At 53.0% G+C, this 21,119-nt stretch overlaps 1 protein-coding gene and 2 non-coding genes across 3 annotated transcripts in view; 2 read left to right on the plus strand and 1 right to left on the minus strand.

Moving 5' to 3' along the window:
* The first annotated feature begins 256 nt into the window (after positions 1 to 256).
* Positions 257 to 360, plus strand: LOC137750820 (U6 spliceosomal RNA). The gene has a single exon (XR_011070603.1). It is a non-coding gene; the product is annotated as a U6 spliceosomal RNA (small nuclear RNA).
* Positions 361 to 1,469: 1,109 nt separating this feature from the next.
* GTF2IRD1 (GTF2I repeat domain containing 1) overlaps positions 1,470 to 21,119 on the minus strand; it is a 113,324-nt gene continuing 93,674 nt past the window's right edge. Inside the window, 5 exon segments of the mRNA XM_068524256.1 lie at positions 1,470 to 1,669; positions 2,752 to 2,870; positions 5,387 to 5,424; positions 7,474 to 7,666; positions 9,935 to 10,012. Of these exon segments, the coding sequence (XP_068380357.1) occupies positions 1,601 to 1,669; positions 2,752 to 2,870; positions 5,387 to 5,424; positions 7,474 to 7,666; positions 9,935 to 10,012 (497 nt within the window). The 3' untranslated portion in view covers positions 1,470 to 1,600.
* Positions 6,297 to 6,370, plus strand: TRNAR-CCU (transfer RNA arginine (anticodon CCU)). The gene has a single exon. It is a non-coding gene; the product is annotated as a tRNA-Arg (tRNA).

Raw genomic sequence — 21,119 nt, forward strand, 5'->3', positions numbered from 1 at the left:
ACTCCTAATGTGCTTCTAGGACCATTTCCTGATTCTGCGCTAGGTAAGGGCGCCCTGCCTTCCCCACCAGGACTGAATGAGCGGCCACTGGGTGCCAGGCCTGGACTACCGCCAGGCCCTTTTGACTTGTCTTTCTGCCTCCGGTCTCATCCTTTCCTTCACCTTTCCACCTGCCACCAAAGTGGTCTTTCTGAGAAGCAGCTGTGGCCCATCACTCTGCTTCAGTACCCAGAACTCTATCACAAACCCACCCCAGGTGCTGTCTTCGGCAGCACATACACTAAAATTGGAACGATACAGAGATTAGCATGGCCCCTGCGCAAGGATGACACGCAAATTCGTGAAGTGTTCCGTATTTTTAAGAGGAAAACAAATACCGTATGCAAACACATATATATGGAATCTAAAAAAAAAAAAAAAAAAAAATGGTTCTGAAGAACCTAGGGGCAGGACAGGAATAAAGACACAGAGAGAATGGACTTGAGGACATGGGGAGGGGGAAGGTAAGCTGGGATGAAGTGAGAGAGTGGCATGGACAGATATATGCTACCAAATGTAAATAGCTAGTGGGAAGCAGCCGCATAGCACAGGGAGATCAGCTCGGTGCTTTGTGTCCACCTAGAGGGGTGGGATAGGGAGGGTGGGAGGGAGACGCAAGAGAGGGGAGATATGGGGATATATGTATATGTATAGCTGTTCACTTTGTTGTACAGCAGAAACTAACACACCATTGCAAAGCAATTATACTCCAATAAAGATGTTAAAAAAAAACACACACAAAAAAACCCCACCCCAGCCCTCCAGGCCCAACCCAAAGCCCCTTCGCCAAGATGCCTTCCCTCCAGCTATGGAGATTCCATACTTGCTTATCATACTTAACTTTAAAAAAAAAAATATATATATATATATATATTTATTTATTTGGTTGCATCAGGTCTTAGTTGCAGCAGGCAGGCTCCTTAGTTGCAGCTCGCTGGCTCCTTTGTTGCAGCACTTGGGCTCCTTAGTTGCGGCATGTAGGACCTAGTTCCTGGACCAGGGATCGAACCCAGGCCCCCTGAATTGGGAGCTCGGAATCTTAATCGCTGTGCCACCAGGGAAGTCCCCATACTTGACTTTTCTGACTTCACCTGAGTTACTGGGGCAAGGACAAGACGGCCCCTTACCACACTGAATGATCCCTGAGGCCAGGGGGGTCAGCCTAGCACTTTGCCTTCCGTGTTGCCGCATCCTGAGGTCATGTGACCCCAGCAGCAGCCAAATGAGTGAAGTCTGTACCCAGGGCCCCATGGTCAGGGCCACCGCCTCTGTTTTGGCAAGGATGGAGGGCCTGAGCAGGCCACCTGAGCTGGGTTTCCTGACCTCGTTCCAGTGACAGCTGCAGCCACAAATTCCAAGAGAGAACACGCAACAGTTAGGAACAAAGGCAATGCTTTTTTTTTTTTTTTTTACTTATTTAAAAAGGCCTTGCCGGCAGGAATATAGTGTAAAAATCATTGGAAAAACTAAAAGGCATCGATACATATCCGAATATACACTTTGTACATAAATTACATTTCCTTTAGTCTTTCTGAGTGAGGTCCTGATTCAGCACTGAGGTCTAGTAATTCAGAGGTCCCGGGAGCTGCACATTCAGGCCGGCATAGTCCACCATGTACATTGGCCATTGCTAGAAAGAGGGGGACAGAGAGCCCGGGTTAGGACTCCAGGTGACACGGAGAGCACACCAGAACACTCAGCGCTGCTTTCTGAAGGGCTTCCTCAGATGCTATTTATTTTGAGGCCATGGAATGCCCAGAGAGGGGACGTGACCTATCTAAGGTCACGCAGTTCACCAGTGGCATGGGGCCTGGGCTGGAGCCTTCTGACCTATTCCCATCTGTGTCCCGGGGGCTAACCATGTGAGCAGACATGTGGGGAGGGAATTGGGGATTGGCTCAGAACTGCTGGTCACCCCCATCAACTCAGCCCCCTCCAGGCCTCAGGCTCCAAAGCAGCTGTCCTGTCTCTCTGAGTGGTGGGAGGGGCTAGGGACCCTCTGTGAGCACCCTGGCAGGAACAGAGGCAAAGCCTGAGCTTCGGGGTTTAGCAGGAAGGGGTCCAAGGATAAACAAATCCTTAAGTCATTTTCAACTGTCTTCCAATGTTCTCCCCATTTGGACTTGGGATTTCAAAGCTAGTATTTTGAAATCAGAAAGAACCCTCAAGTGTGTGCTCTTAATGAGGTTTTCCTCGTGGGTGGGAGAGAAAAATCCAGCCACATGACAGAACAGGTGGAGCTTTGGAGGTGGGGTCTCCATCCACCACTGACCAGCCATGAGGCCACAGAGTCATTCGGCCTCTGACCCTGGTTTTCCTTGTCTACATACTGCAGGGAACACCTCACAGGGCTGTGGCTCAGAGCATGTGATGTGAGTACAGAGATTAGTCTAGCATCTGATTGCCCCGGGAACCCAGGAGTCTGCTTGAGGTCCTGCCGAGTGGGCGGTCAGGTCCCTTCCCTCTCCTCAGCCTCAGCTTGCCCATCTGCACAGTGGGGGTATGAACTCCTTCCCCGGGCGCCTGTGGGCACCTGAAGAGAGGGGGTTGGACCATCTCATGTGTAGGGCAGGCAGATGTGTCTGCAGACTCTACTCAGCGCCCAGCATCTCCCCGCGCCCCAGACCCACGCTCCAGAGTAGACGAGCCTGCCCAAGTGCCGGCTGAAAGCCAGAGAGAAGAGCAGTCAGGTCCAGGTCTGTGCAACTTTACCACGAGTGAGATCTGGTTGGTGGATGCCACTGACTCCGGGTTAGAGGAGGAGGAAGAGGAGATGGAATTCCCTTCGGAGACCCGCTTTCTCTTGCGCTTGGGGAGGCTGCTGTCTTTGGCTGGTGGGAGAAAGGGTTGCTGACGCCGGGTGCCAGGGCCACTGTGTCTTGGCCTCCTGACCCCCCCTGGAGAAGGCCTTGCTCTCAGGTTTGAAGTCCCCTTCTCAGCACTCAAGGCTCCCGACCCACCAGCGGCTGAGGCCCGTCTCTCCAGCCTCCTTCCCTAAGCAGCCCCACGCCCCACTTCGCCCACCCTCCTGCTCCCGCTCACCTGTCTGCTTTGCTAACAATAGAGCCTCCTCCCCCAGGCAGGTCTCCCCAGCAGGCTCAGCTCAGGCCCAGGGTTTCCTTATACCCTCCCCAGACCATGTAGCCTGCGGGCTCCCGGCCTCCCCAGAACCCCCAGACTCAGAGTCACACAGACTTAAGTCTTAGGGGGAGTCACTTAGTGGCCAACGGGCCTTCATTTTGTCACAAGTAAAATGTAAGATCCTGCAGGCTTGCTGGGAGAGTCACATGAGCTAATGTGCCTGGTCCCCAGTAAACAGTCAGAAACTGAGAATTGGTATCAGTATTGTTGCTACTGTTACCGCTGATGTGTGATGACCCAGATCTGATTTGCTGTGAATGATAACAGGTCACAGGTACTAGTAGACAGGCAGTGTCCCAACGGAAAGAAACCCTGGTTTAGAGCCAGAAGTCCTAAGTTCGAACTCCACTGCTGCCACTTACTAGCTGTGTGACCCTGGCAAATTGATTAACCTCTCTGAGCCAAGAGGGGACAACTGTGATATGAGACTCAAAGGAGATTATGTGTATGAAAGAGCCTAGTACCAAGCCCAGCACAGAGCAGGACTAGCAGGGGTTGTGTTGCTGCTGAATTCAATTCATGTGAATATGTAAGACTTATCAAAAAGATTTGCAGCTGTATATTGGGGAATTCCCTGGTGGTCCAGTGGTTAGGACTCTGCACTTCCACCGCAGGGGACGGGGTTCCATCCCTGGTCGGGGAACTAAGATCCCGCATTCTCGAGGCCAAAAAAAAAAACGATTTGCAGCTGTGTGATGCATAGGTGGGGATTGGGCTTGACTGAGTGGATGGACAGGTTACTGATACAGCCCACCAGAAGGGTCTTAATGACACAGCATGAGGGCAGGCTGGGCCCAGGGGGCAATTGTTTGTTCAGCTGCTGAAGCAAAACCAGAGCCTGGCGTCTGGGATGTGGTATAAAGACCCCGGGAAATAGGAGACTCTGGAGGCAGGAGGAGCCCAGGTTGTGAGCCAGGGAGGAAGGATTTTTGTAGGAGGCTCCACATGCAAACAAGTCAGAGGTGCTGGCCCCGGGCTGTGGCCACCCTAGGGTCACTGTAAGACCCTAAAGATGGCCATGGTGGGGGGGGGGGTGGATGTAAGTGACAGCATCCAGTCTCTGATCATTTGTCCCAAACTCTCCTCCCTGAGGCCTCCATGGAGCCTTCTGCGTGTCTGCCTTTGACTTGGGAGCAGCCCCCAAACCTAGTCACCTCCCTACCATGAGTGCCTAGTGCCATGCCCGTGGCATCAGCACATGCTAGAAGGAGGTGGCTGCTGGCTGCCTGTGCCACCCCGGGCTGTGGTGTCCCAGGGGAACTGGGACCATCTGGAGTTGGACCATCTTGGGTCTCAGGCTGGGGTGGGGCCACCTCGCTGAATTCCGTCACTGTCCCCATTAAACAGCCACGCTGGGGCCTGCAGTCCACGGTGGCCTGTGGTTCAGAGGGATGGTCCGGACACCAGGTTCTAGGCGGCCACCAACTCACTACGTGGCCTTGGCAAGTCCCTTCCCCTCCCTGGGCCTCAGTTTCCCAGAGGTACCATGAGAGGTGGGACTAGATGGGTGTTTCTTAACCAGAGGTGCACCTCCCAATCCCCAGGGCTCCATCCTCTCGAGCTCTATGGCACACCTGCTTAATCAGAATCCCAGAGTTTCCCAGGTTCTTGTGCCCTGAAAGGTTCCAGAAGACCAGGGTCTGGTGCAGGTGCTGCCCTGCAAATGCAGGCAGAATCTAGGGGGCCCAGCCAGTCTCAGGCAGCGCCCGCCTACCTCACCCCTGCTGACCCCACGTCACCCCTCCCCCCCTCCCCAGGTGACTTTCCCCATCCTACCTGATGTCCCCTCTTGCTGGTTCCAGCCTGTCCCTCATCCTCTCTAGCAGATCTGACACCCTCTCTAGCTGATCTGGCCCTCTGTGGCAGGGCCTCTCTGAAAGGCGCCTGCAGGCTTCCTGGCCTTCCAGCACCTGGGGATACTGGTGCTGCAGAAGGAGATCTCAGGCTCCCTGGGGAGGTACTGGGCAGGGGGACTACACTTCCCTCTATTGCATGCCACTTGGCCCAGATCTGTTCATAGACTCTGGTCCCTGAGAGGCAGAAGGGTGGCCTTTTTTTTTTTTTTTCCAGCCACACCGCGTGGCTTGTGGGATCTTAGTTCCCTGACCAGGGATTGAACCTGTGCCCCCTGCAGTGGAAGCTCAGAGTCCTAACCACTGGACTGCCAGGGATTTCCCAAGGATGGCCTCTTTAGCCTCTGACTTACCTGGCACCTTGGCATCATTGCAGATTTCTGCAAAAGGTCTGAAAAAGAGAAAGATGAGGTGGCAGTTAGAAAATGAGGTTTCCCCTCCTCCTTCTCACCTGCTCCCTGAGTCTGGGCGACATCTCTCGTGAGATGACATGAGATGAGATGCCGCCACTGCTGGAACATTAGCCAGGTAAGACCTGAATGAAAACGGTCAGCATCCCCGCCCAGAGCAGGTGCATGATCGCCAGTCTCGGGACCTGGTTTCCTCTAGAGAGCGAGGGTGTCGTCTGACCAAGTGATCAAAAGTGTGTGCCTAGATTTATGTAAATGGATATTTGAGACAGTAGTATATTTTAATATATCTTTTACTTTTTATTTTATTGATTATTTTACTTGCAGTGTTATTACATGAACCACCCCCCACAAATTAGACGTAACCTAAATGTCCATCAGTAGAGGACATTATGGTCTATCTAAACAGTCATTAAAGGGAGTTATCATGGAAATGGATAATGGTCAAATACATGCAAGATAGTCAGAGAGGAAACAGCAAGTTTTACTTACTGTCTACAGATAAATACTGTTTGATCTCAGTTTCATTTTTCAAAATATATATCTAACAGGCATTAAAAGAAAAGTGGAAACATTGAAGGAAAATCCCAGAATGTCTTTGGTGGTTCTCTGTGGCAAGTATGCCTACAGGGTGTGGGGTGGGCATTTTCTCCTATTTTCCAGAAGTTACTTCAGGGGGTGGACTGTAGTTGGGAAGGAAGGGAAACCTCTACTTTTCATTTGAGACCCCTCTGAATAACTTGATTTTTTTGACACATGCAAATACTATTTTAATTTTAAAACATGGATTGTAAAATTGAAAAGAAAATATGAGTAGAGGAAAAACTAAGAAAGAAATGCACCACCAGGGACTTCCCTGGTGGTCCAGCGGTTAAGACTCTGTGCTCCTAATGCAGGGGGCCCCGGGTTCGATCCCTGGTCAGGGAACTAGATCCCACATGCTGCAACTAAAGATCCTGCATGCTGCAACAAAGACCCGGCGCAGCCAGATAAATAAATAAATAAATAAATATTTAAAAAAAAAAAAAAAAGCACCACCAGTGTTAACTCTGAATTGGAGTGTTATGGGTTATCTTCCTCGTTTTTCTACCTTTTTGTATTTTCCCAAGTTTGCCGTGTGTATTGTTTCTAAATCCGAAAATAGTCAAATAAACTACTGCATTTTTTAAAAAACACTATAAGGATATATAGTAAAATACAGACAGTGGTTGTCTCTGGGGGGTGGGGGTACTGAATTACTGTTATTTTCTAAATACAGTAAAATGGGTAAACATGAGGGGAATAGTAAAAAAAAAAAATCAAATTTAGTTAAAATCAAAAAAATAAACAAACACCCATGAATGCTGAGGCCTTGTGTTTCAGTTGAAAGGGGTTGTAATCAGGACATCCAGGGCTACAGACTGAATGCTGGTGTCCCCCCAAAATTCAAATGTTGAAACCTAATCCCCCATGTGATGGTATTTGTTGGTGGGGTCTTTGGGAGGTGATTAGGTCAGGAGGGTGGAGCCCTCGAGACAGGATTAGTGCCCTTATTAGAGGCCCCAGATTGCTCCCTTGTCCCTTCCACCATGTGAGGACACAGCAAAAAGAGGGCCATCTGTGAACCAGGAAGAGCCTCACCAGACACCAAAATCTGCTGGCACCTTGATCTTGGACTTGCCAGCCTCCAGAATGGTGAGAAATAAACTTCTTTTGTTTAAGCTACCCGGTCTGTGGTATTTTGTTACAGCAGCCCGAATGGACTAAGATACCTGGGTCTAGAGCCCAGCTGACCCACTGTAACTTACACTGTCCCTTTCCTCACTCTGGGTATCAGTTGCCCGATCTTTAAGATGAGAGTGTTAAGCTAGTCCATCTCCTGGATTCTGTGCAAGTGAAAGGTCCCTCTCTCTCCTTTTCTCTCTGTCTCTCTCTCTCTCTGACTCCTGGCTGGGCCTGCTTTGGGGGTTCCCCTCCCAGATCCAAGCAGCACCCTCTCCCATGGCCTCCGCCACCCTGCCCACCCTGACGCAGGTGCTGGGGCCACTCACTGGAGCTGGTTGATGATGACCATGCGGACGTGCTCCCGGGCCTTCAGGATCTTCTCCAGCCGGTGTATGTCATATGTGTTGGGGTTCCGGAAAGGGATGTCATCGGGCAGGCCTGTGACCTCGACAGCATCTGGGCTGTCCCGAATCAGTTTGTAAGGGACCAGCACAGGCCGGTTCAGGCCCAGGGCCTCACCTAGAGGGCACAGGGAGTCAGGGAAGATGTCCCCTGTCAAAGCCAAGCTCTGTGGGGAACGGCTGGGACCCAGCACAGCCCCACTCAGTAGCCACTGCACCACAGAGAGTTTATAAGTCAACACACACTTCACTTTTTTTTATCCAATTAGCAAAACTAAAAATCCAGAAGGGGTGGGGGGGGGAAGGAGTGGGAGCTTGGGATTAGCAAATACAAACTAGTATATACAGGATGAATAAACAACAAGGTCCTACTGTATAGCACAGGGAACTATATTCAGTATCCTGTGATAAACCAGAATGGAAAAGAATATGAAAAAGAATATATATAACTGAGTCACTTTGCTGTACAGCAGAAATAATACAACATTGTAAATCAACTATACTTCAATAAAATTAAAAAAAAAAAAATCCATCGAATTCCCTGGCAGTTCAGTGGTCAGACTCCACGCTACCACTGCAGGGGGCATGGGTTCGATCCCCGGTCAGGGAACTAAGATCCCGCATGCCTCAAGGCTCGGCCAAAAAAAAAAAAAAAAAAAAAATTCAATATCCAACACTGGCAATGAAACAGGTACTTTCACACATGCCCAGTGCAATGATTTGTTAAGTGTGCACGCCTGGACCTGACAAATGAGGACCTGATGCCTGCTAAAAATCCACTCTTATTGTGTTAGAAAACATAAAAGTTCTTACTTAGGTATTTGTGGCTGAAATGATGGGATGTCTTAGATTTGTTTTAAAGTACTAAACCTATCAAAGTGTGCCTGTGGAAATAGATGAAATAAGATTGGCAAAATGTTGGTAAGCACAGAAGCTGGGTTTGGGTTACATGGTGGGTCATTTTGTCATTCTCTCTGCTTTTGTATATGTTTGAAAACTGATTCCAAAATAAAAAGTGAAAAAGACACCACAAACCACCAGCAGAGGTGCTTCCTGTTACTCTCAAAATGAAACCCCAACTTGGAGTCCTGGCCTGCCCACCTCTCCCCACCCCGTCATGGGGACATCTTCCCACTCCAGGCCCTCCTGCCTTCTCGCTGCTCCCCAGTCACTGAGCTGTTCCCTCTGCCTGGCAAGCTTCCTTCTAATGTCTGTCCCCGCCTGACATTCAAGTTCTGGCTAAAACGTCCCTTCTTCCAAGGAGCTTTCTTTCTTTTTTTTTCTTTCCCTAATTAATTAATTAATTAATTATATTTTTGGCTGCGTTGGGTCTTCGTTGCTGTGCGTGAGCTTTCTCTAGTTGCGGCGAGTGGGGGCTACTCTTCGTTGGGGTGCACGGGCTTCTCATTGCAGTGGCTTCTCTTGTTGCGGAGCATGGGCTCTAGGTGCGTGGGCTTCAGTAGTTGTGGCACGCGGGCTCAGTAGTTGTGGCTCGCGGGCTGTAGAGCGCAGGCTCAGTAGTTGTGGAGCGCAGGCTCAGTAGTTTTGGAGCACAGGCTTAGTTGCTCTGCGGCATGTGGGATCTTCCCAGACCAGGGCTTGAACCCGTGTCCCCTACATTGGCAGGCGGATTCTTAACCACTGCGCCACCAGAGAAGTCCCCAAGGAGCTTTCTGGTTCACCGATCCAGACAGGCCATGGCTACCCCCTCTTACCCTCATCACACTTCTACATTTTCCTGTTTTCCTTTGTCACTCTCTGAAATTCTTTTTTTTTTTAAATTGTCTTTCTCTGCTACAATACAAAGTGGAGCCAATACTACTAAATTCATCACAAACAAAATGTATATAGAGCACCTAGTGCAGCCTGGCACCCAGTAATCTAGAAAATGCTCCATCAGTGGTAACCGTATTATCAACTGCACCATCCTGGGTTCTGCCCTGGCACCTGGATGCCTTCTGCACAGGACCTGGCACCATTCATACATTCCACGGCCAGTTCCGTCCCGACACGGAGCCCCTAGACAGTGGGATCAGATGCCTTCCTCTGGAATCTCAGGGCTGAGTGTGTGTTGGGCGGACAAGCGTCTGTGTGAACAAGCACTTGGCCGTGGGGCACGGCCTCCGCCACACAGCCCAGCCCTAGAGAAACAGAAATGCTGACCACAGCCATCCCCACTGTGTGCACCACAGATCAGGGTTTTTTCCCCTTTCTTGGGTGGGGAGAATGAGGGATCAGCTCCCATCAGTCTCGGACAGGGCAACTATGTCCCCAGGGAGCAGACAGGCCAGCTGGGGGCAACTGGAGGCCAGGCTGGCTGCAGAGGGAGGGGCGCCTCCAAGGAAGGCTGCCCCCCAGGCCCTGCCCTCCCCCGCCATGCACTGACCGTATTTCTCGTTGAAGAGCTCCTTCACCTGCTCCCGGAGGATCACCTTCTCCCCAAGTCTGTTGGCATCATCTTCATCTACAAGAGGAAGACGAGGGGGCGTGAGGGTCGGCGCGGTCTCGGCCACCGGACCTGCTCCTTCTCCCCCATGGCGGCCCAGACCCTCACCTGCTGGCGCAGACTCTCCAGGGCCCGCCCACTCCCCTGCAGCCTGTTTCTGGCCTCAGCCGTCCGTCTGTACATCCATCCACCCGTCCCGCATCCTCTGAACACCTTCCCCCGTACAGGCCCCATGTCAGGCATGGAGCACCCCGAGGAGAGGGAGGCCGTGGGCCTCCTCCCAGGAACTCACAGCCCAGCAGGGGTGGCGCCCAGAAGTGCGACGGGGGACACCTCCGGGGAGACGTGGGGCATGAATCGGGGTGCCTACCCCGTCCGTGCAAGCCTGGGGAGGCCCCCTGGGAGAGCAGGAAGTTCAAGTGGTCTCTTGGAAGGCAGGTAGGGGTCTGTGACGAGTGGGGTGCGGGTGGGAAAAGACAGCAGGTGTAGGACTGGCCCATGCGTGGGCACTGAAGGGAGAAAGGTCACAACGTGCTGGATGCGGCTAAAGCCCGGGCCGGTGCCAGGGGAGGGGGCAGGGGTGGGTCCAGCAGTGTGTGCTGGCCTGACTGAGCTGGGCTCTCAGAACTCACCCTGGTTGCCTTGCAGACCAAGAACCCCAGGCCTGTGACCAGGGAGACAGGCGTGTTTTGGGGGTGTAGGGGCCGTACACGCTTCCGGCCTAGCATCCAGGGCAGCCCTCCACGGGCGCTTTCTGCTTGGCGCCTGTGCTCCCCTCACTCCTCTCCTTGGCCTAGAAGAGCAGCTGGGGTCCGTGGAGCCCCGCAGAGGCAGGGCCGGGCTGGGCGGGAGTGGATGGCATGGAGAAGGTCCGGGCTTCGGGCTGGTGCCCTGGGTTGGGGAGGGAGCTGGAGTTCCAGGAAGGACCCGGGCACCCTCGCACAGTAAGCACCGGGCTGGGCCTCTGGGGCAGGGGTGGGGACTAGGAGCTGGCAGCCAGCAGGGAGCCAGGGCCTGGGCGGTGAGGGGCAGAGCAGACAGAATGGGTCTGTGAAGAAAAACAACCCCTGTGCTAATCTGGAAAATCTCACAGAACTCGGTTCCATTTAGGAAGCCAAGGGCTGTGTGCCACTCAGACTGTCTGCTGCCCCCGCCTGCCCTTCACACCCCGGCCAGGAGGCCCAGCCCTCTCCCTGCACCACCGCCAGGGAGGGGCCTCCATTCCCAGCCCAGGGCCGCCCCGCAGGGCAGAGAGCTTCCCGCACTGCCTGGCGCCTCCTCCTCCTTCACCCGCTGTCCCTGGTCTGGCCCTGTTCTTGCCCGCGCTCCTGACTCTGGAACCTAGATCTGCCGTATCTCGGAGTTCCTGAATCTCTCTCCAACCACGGCCAACCAGCCACCTGGATGCCCACGAGACACTGCAAATGTCAGGCATCCCAGATAACCTCCTCCTCCTGTGTCCCCATCGTGATGGCTCCCCTCGGCCACACCAAGACCCCAAACTCAGCACCCCCTGGAGCCCTCCATCTTCCCACACGCCCCAACATGGCCCTTCCAGATGGTTTTCAGGACCCCGGATGTGGCGAGAATCAACCTGACCCTCCTCCAGGTCAGCAGGCAACTAGGACTGAGCCCTGGGCCCCAGGGCCACCTAGAGCCTGCAGAGAGGTGCAGGACACTCTATCTAGCTAACCCCCTGCCACCAGGGATTGCTCTGGTGGCCGGCATTCTGCACAGGCACGGCAGCACCACACAGGCCAGGGAAAGATCAGCCTGGATTCACCCAACGAGCACTTGGATGCTCTGCTGGCAGCTTTCCCGGACGCGGTCACGGCCACTGCTCACCACAGCCGAGGACACAAAGGTTCAGAGAGGTTAAGTAACCTGCCCAAGGTCACACAGCCGCTAAGTGCCAGGAATACTCTGTCTGACCCAAAAGTCCTCGTCTTTCACTCTACCACGCACTCTGGGTTTCCTGAAGTCTCAGTTTCCCATCTGTAGAAAGAAGGGTTGATCTTTAAGGTGTTTCCTCTAAATCTCTCGTTCCATCAGCTCATAGTTCCACGCCTCTGTCTCCTCTCAAGCTCAGGGCAGGGCCGGACTCAGTCCGTACATGACAAAAAGCCTTCTGGATTAAAAGACAGCACCTCAAAGCAAGCCCACAAGCTCAGGTCCCCGTAGTTGCTGGACATGGCTGTCACCTGTGCACCTCTCTGGGCGCGCAGAACTCACTCACCAACCCCACCTCCCCCAGCAGGCTCCTGCTGCACCGCTGCCAGTGGGTGGAGAGAGACAAAGACAGGGCAGGCTGGGCTGCACACTGCCCTCGCCTTGTGAGAGGCAATGCCAGGCCCCAAAGGGCCACGCATGGGCCACGCCATGTCACCTCTCAGCATTTCAGCTCACTGTCTTGATATAGTATTCGTCTTGGACAAATATTTCACGAGCACCGTCCCATCTGGATGCGGTGCTGCCCTTGAGCATTTAGCAGAGTACAGAGCACAGCCCTAGACGAGGCAGGGGACGGTGAGGAACACTCGGTGACCCACTGGGCTTGATAACTGTCAGTGCATGGCTCGTGGAAACATGGGGTGGGGGGGGACAACCCCAACCCAGCCAGGAATCAAGGAGGCCTTCCCAGAGGAGGTGACACCCATGCCACCCAAGGCCCCGTGGGACGCAGACTTATCTGCATGTTGGGGCTGCAGGCATCCCGTGGGTGCTCAACACATGTTAGGGGACATGGAAAATTTCCCCTCCCCTATGTCCTGTCTGATCTGCCGGGGACAGCACCCCCAAACCAGGCTGCAGCTGACAGGGAGAGGTGACACCACATCACAGGGCAGCCAGCAGGAAGAGCACACGGGCCGGTCACGGGCAGCAAACTGTGGCAGCAGTTAAATGTCAGGAAAGTGGGACCTGGGTTGCCTGAGGGACGCTGGTGGCACCGGGAGGTGTCCTGAATGCTTCTGGAGTGTGGTGGGAGTTTAGGGGCCTTTTTCCGTAATACCAAGAATAATCACAGCTGCTGAGTGGACCAAGCATGTCCCACGTGCAGACTGTCAGGCCCACGACGCGCGTTACCACTGGATCCTCCCGGCTCAGCGTCGGGCCTCTGAGAGGATGCCCACTTTTCTCCGCAGCTGCTCCTGGCTTCTCCCCCACCTCTTTGTTTTTACTTAATTTGGAGGAAGGGAGTTCCATTTTTCTTAGAGGACTAGTTTTTGAATGAAATAGGCCAGGTCAGCCTCTGGCAGGGGCTGGAGGGGAGAGAGGCGCTGGTCCTCTGTGTACTCAGAGGAAACTGGAGGCAACCCCTCGGGTGGTGAGGGCAAAGGAGTGACGCAGTTGCTGGGAGGCTGAACCTGAACCCCAGGGGAAGAGGCCCTGCCTGTGTTCCTGCTTGAGCCCCAGCCCTCCAGCTCCACGCAGGGGGGAGGGCTGAACACGCTTGTGTCGGGGGGCTCGGAGGTGCCCAGGACAGAGCTGGTCTCCTGTGACGTGAATCATGGCCACCGTCCTCAGCTGGCCCCTGGCCGAGTCCTGGCGAGCCCTGGTGTGGAGGAGGAAGGCCATGCGCCCTGCTAGCCTGCACCTCCAGCTAAGTGGGCCTGTTGGCAGGCTGTGGGCAGGTCACAGGACTCCTTCCTGACAGAGCCAGGCTCCTGCCACCACCGTCACACACCCACCGTCTGGAGAGGGGGTGGCCAGGCCTGTGGTCACCAGGGACCTCCCCAAGGGTGGCTGTGGGCAGCGGCTGTCCTAGCCTAGGCTGGGGTGGGACGGTCCCGGCAGCCATCACCTCTGAGTCTGGTCTGCTTGTGGGCCAAACTAGGATCAGGAAACATGAGAACATGGGGAGGGGGGTGAGGCACAATCACTGGGGCCCCGTGGGGCCCCGGCCGTAAACCCAGTGGTCTTTCCCGGGCTCTGAGGTGCAGCCCTGTTGCCAGGAGTTAAGACCACACGCTCTGAAGTCTGACTGTCTGGTCTCAAATCTTGGCTCTGTTATTAGCTCGTGACCTTAGACAACCACTGGCTTTCCTCCTTTGGCAAGTAGCAACAGGGCTTCCTTGGTGGCGCAGTGGTTGAGAGTCCGCCTGCCAAGGGGACAAGGGTTCGAGCCCTGGTCCAGGAAGATCCCACATGCTGCAGAGCAGCTGCGCCGGTGCGCCACAGCTGCTGAGCCTGTGCTCCACAACTACTGAAGCCTGCGCTCCACAACTACTGAAGCCCGTGCACCTAGAGCCCATGCTCCGCAACAGGGGAGGCCGCCGCAGTGAGAAGCCCGCTCAGTGCAACGAAGAGTAGCCCCCGCTCGCCGCAACTAGAGAAAGCCCGTGCGCAGCAGCGAAGACCCAACTCAGCCTAAAATTAAAAAGAAAACGAAAAACAACAACAAAAAAAACCTTAAAAAATAAAAATTAGCAGCAACGACCACATGGAGGTGCCGTGAGGATGAGGTGAGGACGTTATGCCCATGCCTGGCACAGTCTACAGTCTAGTTATTACTCTTCTTCTCTGGGGGAGTCCTGCCTGAGCTTCTCTGAACCCAGGTTGGCTGTAAGGACACCAACGGTTGCAAACATTTCAGAATGTTCTCCATTTGGAAATGGCACAGGGCTCCATGTGGAGTGTGGTGTGCCCTCAATGTACCTGCTTGAATGCCTGTAGACAGTGGGGAGAAAGGGGGTCCTCAGGGCCAGTGACAGGGAAGTTCACTGGCCCAGCAGGTTGCAAGGCAATCTTGACTGTAACCCTAATGCTGTGTGATATTTGGAAAAGCACTCAACCTCTGTGAGCCTCAGTTTCCACATCCCTCAAATGGGAATCCTGGCCTGTTGGGAGGGATCCAATGATACCGTGCATAAAAAAATTTAAGGTCTTCTGCCATCAGTGTCAAGTTATCATCGATGTTATTACCAGATCAGTACCTCAGTTATCTTGTGTAGTCTCAGGAAATGAAATCTTCCATACGAAACTCTTCCAGACGATGGAAGTTTGTTCTCTTAAGTCCCTGGGTTTGCTTTACTCATGTGGGGGAGACCATTTTCTAAAACTCATCAAGTACCCCTTTCTTATTAAGCACATGGTTGGGGGTAGGTGGAGGTCACCCTCATGACCCGACCGCCAGTGCCGTCCAGAAAGTGCTATTGAACTTGCCCTGGCTGCAGTGACCTGTCCCCCACTGCCCCAGGCTGCCACTTCTCCTGCCTCTTGCTGCTGTTTCCAGTTTTCTGGTCTCCTCTCTCCCACTACTGTCTATCTCACTACTGTAGCTCTCATCCTGTTGTTTCTAATCTGCTGTCTGTTGGCCTGAGGATTAACTGAATTTTGCCTGGGGAAAGAAAGCAACCAAGCTTATTAAACCACAGCTATGCTATGTACACAGTTTTACGCCAGTCAGCTCGGGGTGAGGCCTGGGGTGGCCTCACAGCCCTCTCCCGGGGCAAAGTACATGAGCCCTGAGCAGCCTGGCCTTTCTGCGCCTGGTCTGAGGTCCCCAGCTCAGGCTGATGACTGTGAGCTGACAGTCATGATCCAAAATGACACAGAGGCAGCCCGCAGCAAGGAACGCTGCTCAGAGGGAGAGACCAGATCTCTGGGGAAGAGTGCAATAACTACTCCTCCTCAAACCTCTCGAAGCAGCCTCTCTTCTCTGCCAGGCTTGGGCTGGGCGATCCAGGCAGAAAGCAGACCTGGGCGGGCCTGGCTCTCAAGAGAGCAGAGGCTGGATATCCACGGGCACCCCACCTTGGCAGAACAGCTGCCTTGTGCAGGGAGCGGAGCCAAGTCCCTCTCTGGGACCCTGTGACTTGCATGATACCTCCCTTTCCTGGCACCAGACCTTTGCCAGGATAAAACTCAGTTCAGGGCTTCCCTGGTGGCGCAGTGGTTGGGAATCTGCCTGCCAATGCAGGGGACACGGGTTCGAGCCCTGGTCTGGGAGGATCCCACATGCCGCGGAGCAACTAGGCCTGTGAGCCACAATTACTGAGCCTGCGCGTCTGGAGCCTGTGCTCCACAACAAGAGAGGCCGCGATAGTGAGAGGCCCGCGCACCGCGATGAAGAGTGGCCCCCGCTTGCCGCAACTAGAGAAAGCCCTCGCACAGAAACGAAGACCCAATACAGCCATAAATAAATAATTAAATAAATGAAAAAAATTAAAAAAAAAAAAAAAGCTTTCCAAAAAAAAAACCAAAAAAAAAACTCAGTTCATCTCTTAACCCCTTCCATGATCTGTATTTAGGGGCAGCAGGAATTTTGGGGTTTTTTTGGCCATGCTGCACAGCTTGTGGGATCTTAGTTCCCCGACCAGGGATTGAACCTGGGCCCTCGGCAGTGAAAATGCCAAGTCCTAACCACTGGATCCACAAGGAAGTCCTCCATCTGTTTTACAGACGGAGAAGCTGAGGCTCAGAGAGGGGATGGCCATGCTGCAGTGGGGTGGAAGCCCTCCCCGGGCCCATGACCTTGTGTACCCAAGAGAATCTTTCGTATGTGTGCCAAAGAAGACATGCTCAAGCGTGCTAAGATCACTCTTAGTAACAGCAAGACCATGGAGGGAACCCAGATGGCCAAGGACAGGAGAATGGACAAATCAATTGTGGTACAGTCACTCAATGGAATATTACAGAGCCCTGAAAACAAACAGCTATGGCCACACATTTCAACCCTGTGTTACGTCATGTTAAGTGACAGAAGCAAGTTCCAGGCTTGTTACAATAGGACACCTTGGTTAGAAAAGTTAAAAAAAAAAGGGACTTCCCTGGTGGCAAAGTGGATAAGACTCTGCACTCCCAATGCAGAGGGCCTGGGTTCGATCCCTGGTTAGGGAACTAGATCCCACATGCCGCAACTAAGGAGCCCGCCTGCCACAACTAAGACCTGGTGCAACTAAATGAATAAATAATAATTTTTAAAAAGTTAAAAAAAAAAAGCAAAATGAAACAATTTTGGTTTAGGCCCGTATTATATGCAATCGACATGTTAAAAGAAATCAACCTGTGAGCAGTGATTAAATCACAGGGGACGACAGTGTCAAAGACATTTTTGGGAATTTGAATACAGACTGTCTATTAGATGATAGGGAGTTAGTAAGTTTTATAAGTGTGACAACGGTATTGTGGATCTGCAAAAGAATAGCATTGTTCTGGAGAGTTGCGGGTTGTGTGTTGAAATATTTAGGCGTGAATAGTCAAGATGTCTGCAACTTACTTTGAATGAAGAAAGAGGCAGAGACAGAAATCAATGGGGCGGGGTCTGTGCCTGTGGGAGAGACAGAGAGGGACGGAGGGAGGGAGGGAGGGAGGGAGGGAGGGAAGGAATTTGGCAAAAAACGTTAAGAATTACTGACGCCAAGGACTTCCCTGGTGGTCCAGCGGTTGGGACTCTGCGCTCCCAATGCAGGGGGCCTGGGTTCGATCCCTGGTCGGGGAACTAGATCCCACATGCATGCTGCAACTAAAAGATCCTGCATGCCACAACTAAAGATCCCGTGTGCCGCAATGAAGATCCCGAGTGCCACAACTAAGACCTGGCACAGCCAAATAAATAAATATTTTTTTAAAAAGGAAAGTATTAATGACTCCAGGGAATTCCCTGGCGGTCCAACGGTTAGAACTCAGCGCTTTCACTGCTAAGGGCCTGGGTTCAACCCCTGGTCGGGGAAATAAGATCCTGAATGTCTGGGTTTCCCTGGTGGCGCAGTGGTTAAGAATCCGCCTGCCAAAGCAGGGGACACGGGTTCGAGCCCTGGTCCAGGAAGATCCCACATGCCGCAGAGCAACTAAGCCCGCGCGCCACAACTACCGAGCCTGCGCTCTAGAGCCCGGGGGCCACAGCTACTGAGCCCGTGTGCCGCAACTATTGAAGCCCGAACACCTAGAGCCCGTGCTCTGCAACAAGAGAAGCCACCGCAATGAGAAGCCCGTGCACCGCAACGAAGAGTAGCCCCCGGTCGCCCCAACTAGAGAAAGCCCGCGTGCAGCAACGAAGCCCCAACGCAGCCAAAAATTAAAAAAAAAATAAATTTATTAAAAAAAAAAAAAAAGATCCCGAATGTTACATGGCGAGGCCAAAAAATAAAAAATAAAAAAAAATAAAAAGAAGAATTAACACAAACACAAAAAAGAGAATTAATGAATCCAGACAAAGAATATATAGGCAGGCATTATACTATTCTTTTTTTTTTTTTCCTGCAGTTTTGCAATTTTGAAGGGAAAGAAACCAAGAGAATGACACACATAAAATTCAGAATATTTGTTCTGGGGAGAGAGGCAGACAGGATGAGGGAGAGCACGTAGGTGGATGTACGTTATTGGTTCTGTTCTGATTCTTAGACGGGTGGTGGGTTCATGGGCGTTCACCATAGTATTTATTAACGAGTGAGCAAACAAATATGTGGGAATACGAATGAAAGAATAAAAATAAATGAATGCTAAATGCAATGTGGTATCCTGGATTGGATTCTGGAATGTGAAAACGACATCAGTGGAAAAACTGAAGAAATCTACATAAAGCCTGTAGCTTAGTTAATCGCATGGCACCAATCGATGTTAATTTCTTAGTTTTGACAAATGGACCATGGTTATGCAAGATGTTAACATCCTACATGGGTCAGACGGTATTTGGGAACTCTGTGCTATCTTTGCAACTTTTTGTAAATTAAAAATCATTTCAAAATAAAAAGTTACAACCATCAATCAATTGATTGATTGATGGTTACATGCAGGGATTGATGGCAGAGTGGGTTATGAGCCAGGGATCATGACGGATCTGATCAGTGCATGGGGTTCACTGGGGAGGGGGACAGGGGAGGGAAGAAAGCAAGCCTTCTCCCCCAGAGTTCCCTCGAGCTGGGCTCTGTGCCCCGGTCAATCCATCTCCCTTCCCTGGGATGGAGGGGCGTGGTGGGTGGACCACAACCTGCCTGGGCAGGTGATCCAGGTTCCTCCCTGGAGCCCAGATGTCTGACCTTCAGCTGACCCACGGCACACAAGAGCCTGGAACAATGGCCAACAGAGAGCTGTCTGGCTGGGGCGTCCCCTGTTGGGGCTCCAGGCCCTTTCACTGCCCTCCCAGCTGCCAGACACTGGGATGCAAATCCTCCATCTGCCGATGCCACGCGCCCACCAGAGACGGTACCTGGCGATTTATGCAGTGATGCTCTATCTTCCTCACGACAAGCCTGACCTCTAGGTGTTATGATCCTCATTTTACACATAAGGAAACCGAGGCTCAGAGGAGTCAAGGTGCCTGTTCCCAGCCACCAAGGCCGCATTGTTTGCGATGGGTGGCGTTGAGGCTCAAACTCAGGTCTCTCTGACCCCTGGGTGCTGCTTTCCCATCCGGGAACAGCCCAGTACCTCCTCAGAGGGCTTTCTCACAAACTCTCCTGCAGCTCCATGCTCGAACCTGCAAACCTGGCTGGGCAGAGCAAGTGCCAGGTTTTCTTGTGGGGGTCTGTCTTGGACAGACGGTCCTGGGAGCAGACATGGCCATGGCCCTTCCCAAGGGAAATCGTCTCCTTCCCTCTCCTCTCCCCTTCCCTCCTCCATGGTCCCAAGGCCGAACTGTGGCCACGACTGGCCAGGTACGGAATGCCACACACTAAGCGTGATGAGCAGGGCATCAGCACCCAGCCCGGGCGAGGTGGGCAGACGGAGGCAGCGGACCGCACAGGCGAGGGAGGGCTCTACTGCCTTACGCGGGGAGGGGGGGTACCGATCCCGATCCTCATGCTGTACAGCAAACTCTGCAGCCAACGACCCGAGAACAGATGCTTCCTGTGGGCTGAGCATGCAGTCTGTTTGCCCGTGTTCAGGATTACAGCCCCGGCACCCGCAATAACACCCGACACATCACAAGCGCTCGGTAAATAACTGTCTGAGAAATTAAGCTCCTGCGTGCCCGGCACTCTTCCTAGATCTTTGCATGGATTCCTTCACTTAATCCTTCTGACAACCTTACGAAGTTGGTCCTAGGAGTGTCTGCATCCTACAGACGAGGAGACTGAGGCACACAGAGGAAGCCACGTGCCCCGGGTTACACAGTGAGTTAGAGGGAGAGCCAGGATCCACCCCAGCCCACTGACCACCTGGCAGTACAGCCTCGTTCTGCTGTGGCTGGGAGGACAGGGCAGGAGTGTCCGACTCAGCTGCTGCACACGGGGAGGGAAGAGATCTTCCCTCTGTTCCATCCATGCTGCTGTTTCTTCTCTCTCTGCACCCGCAACCCCCAAACCCATGTTTCCGCCTGCTCCCTCGAGCACCTTTGATTCTGCACATCCCAGGCCGGCTTCTCCAGGTCCCCTCAAACCTGTCCCTCCTCCCTTCTCGTGGGTCCCTGGCTCCAACCTCCCACACGGTCACTCAGGAGAGAAACCTTGGCTGAGCAGTGGCTCCCAAAGCTGTCCATGCCCTAATCCCCAGAGCCTGTGACTATGTTTCTTTACATGGCAGAAGGGACTTTGCTGGTGTGATTAAGTTAAGGATCTTGAGGTGGCTAGATTATCCTGGGTTATTCGAGTGGACCCTAAATGTAATCACAAGCATCCTTGTAAGGAGGCAAGGTCAAATGCAGAGGGAGAGGGGACAACAGAGGTTGGACGGATGTGCTTTGAAGATGCTGGAGGGGCTGCAAGCCAAGGAATGCAGGCAGCCTCTAGAAGATGGAAAAGACAAGGCAACAGATTCTCCCTCGGAGCCTTGGGAAGGAACCCACTCTGCGGACACCGTGACTAGCCCTGTGAGACTCATTTCGGACTTCTTAGCTCTACAACTGTAAGGAGATAAACCTGTGTTGCTTTCAGCCACCGAGTGGGTAATTTGTTACAGCAGCCAACGAAACCTCTCTGTGCCCCCTTGTCTCCATCCAAAAATCCAGGTGGGTCTTCTCACCTGCCCTCCCTGAATTCATCCTCTGCTTTGCAAGCCACTCAGATTTTTCTAAACAGTCTATCTGACCATGTCCTTCCCTCGCTTTAAACTCGCTGAGGGCTCTCTGTTGTCCGTGGGGCAAATCCATCCTCCTTTCCCCGGCGAAGAAGATCCTCTGCTGGTACCAGTGAAGTTGTTTTCACCCAGCCCTGCCACTCTCCAGGTCCCCAGCCAAGAGGGCGTG

Source organism: Eschrichtius robustus, chromosome 16 (genome assembly GCF_028021215.1).
Source record: "Eschrichtius robustus isolate mEscRob2 chromosome 16, mEscRob2.pri, whole genome shotgun sequence".
Lineage (NCBI taxonomy): Eukaryota > Metazoa > Chordata > Mammalia > Artiodactyla > Eschrichtiidae > Eschrichtius > Eschrichtius robustus.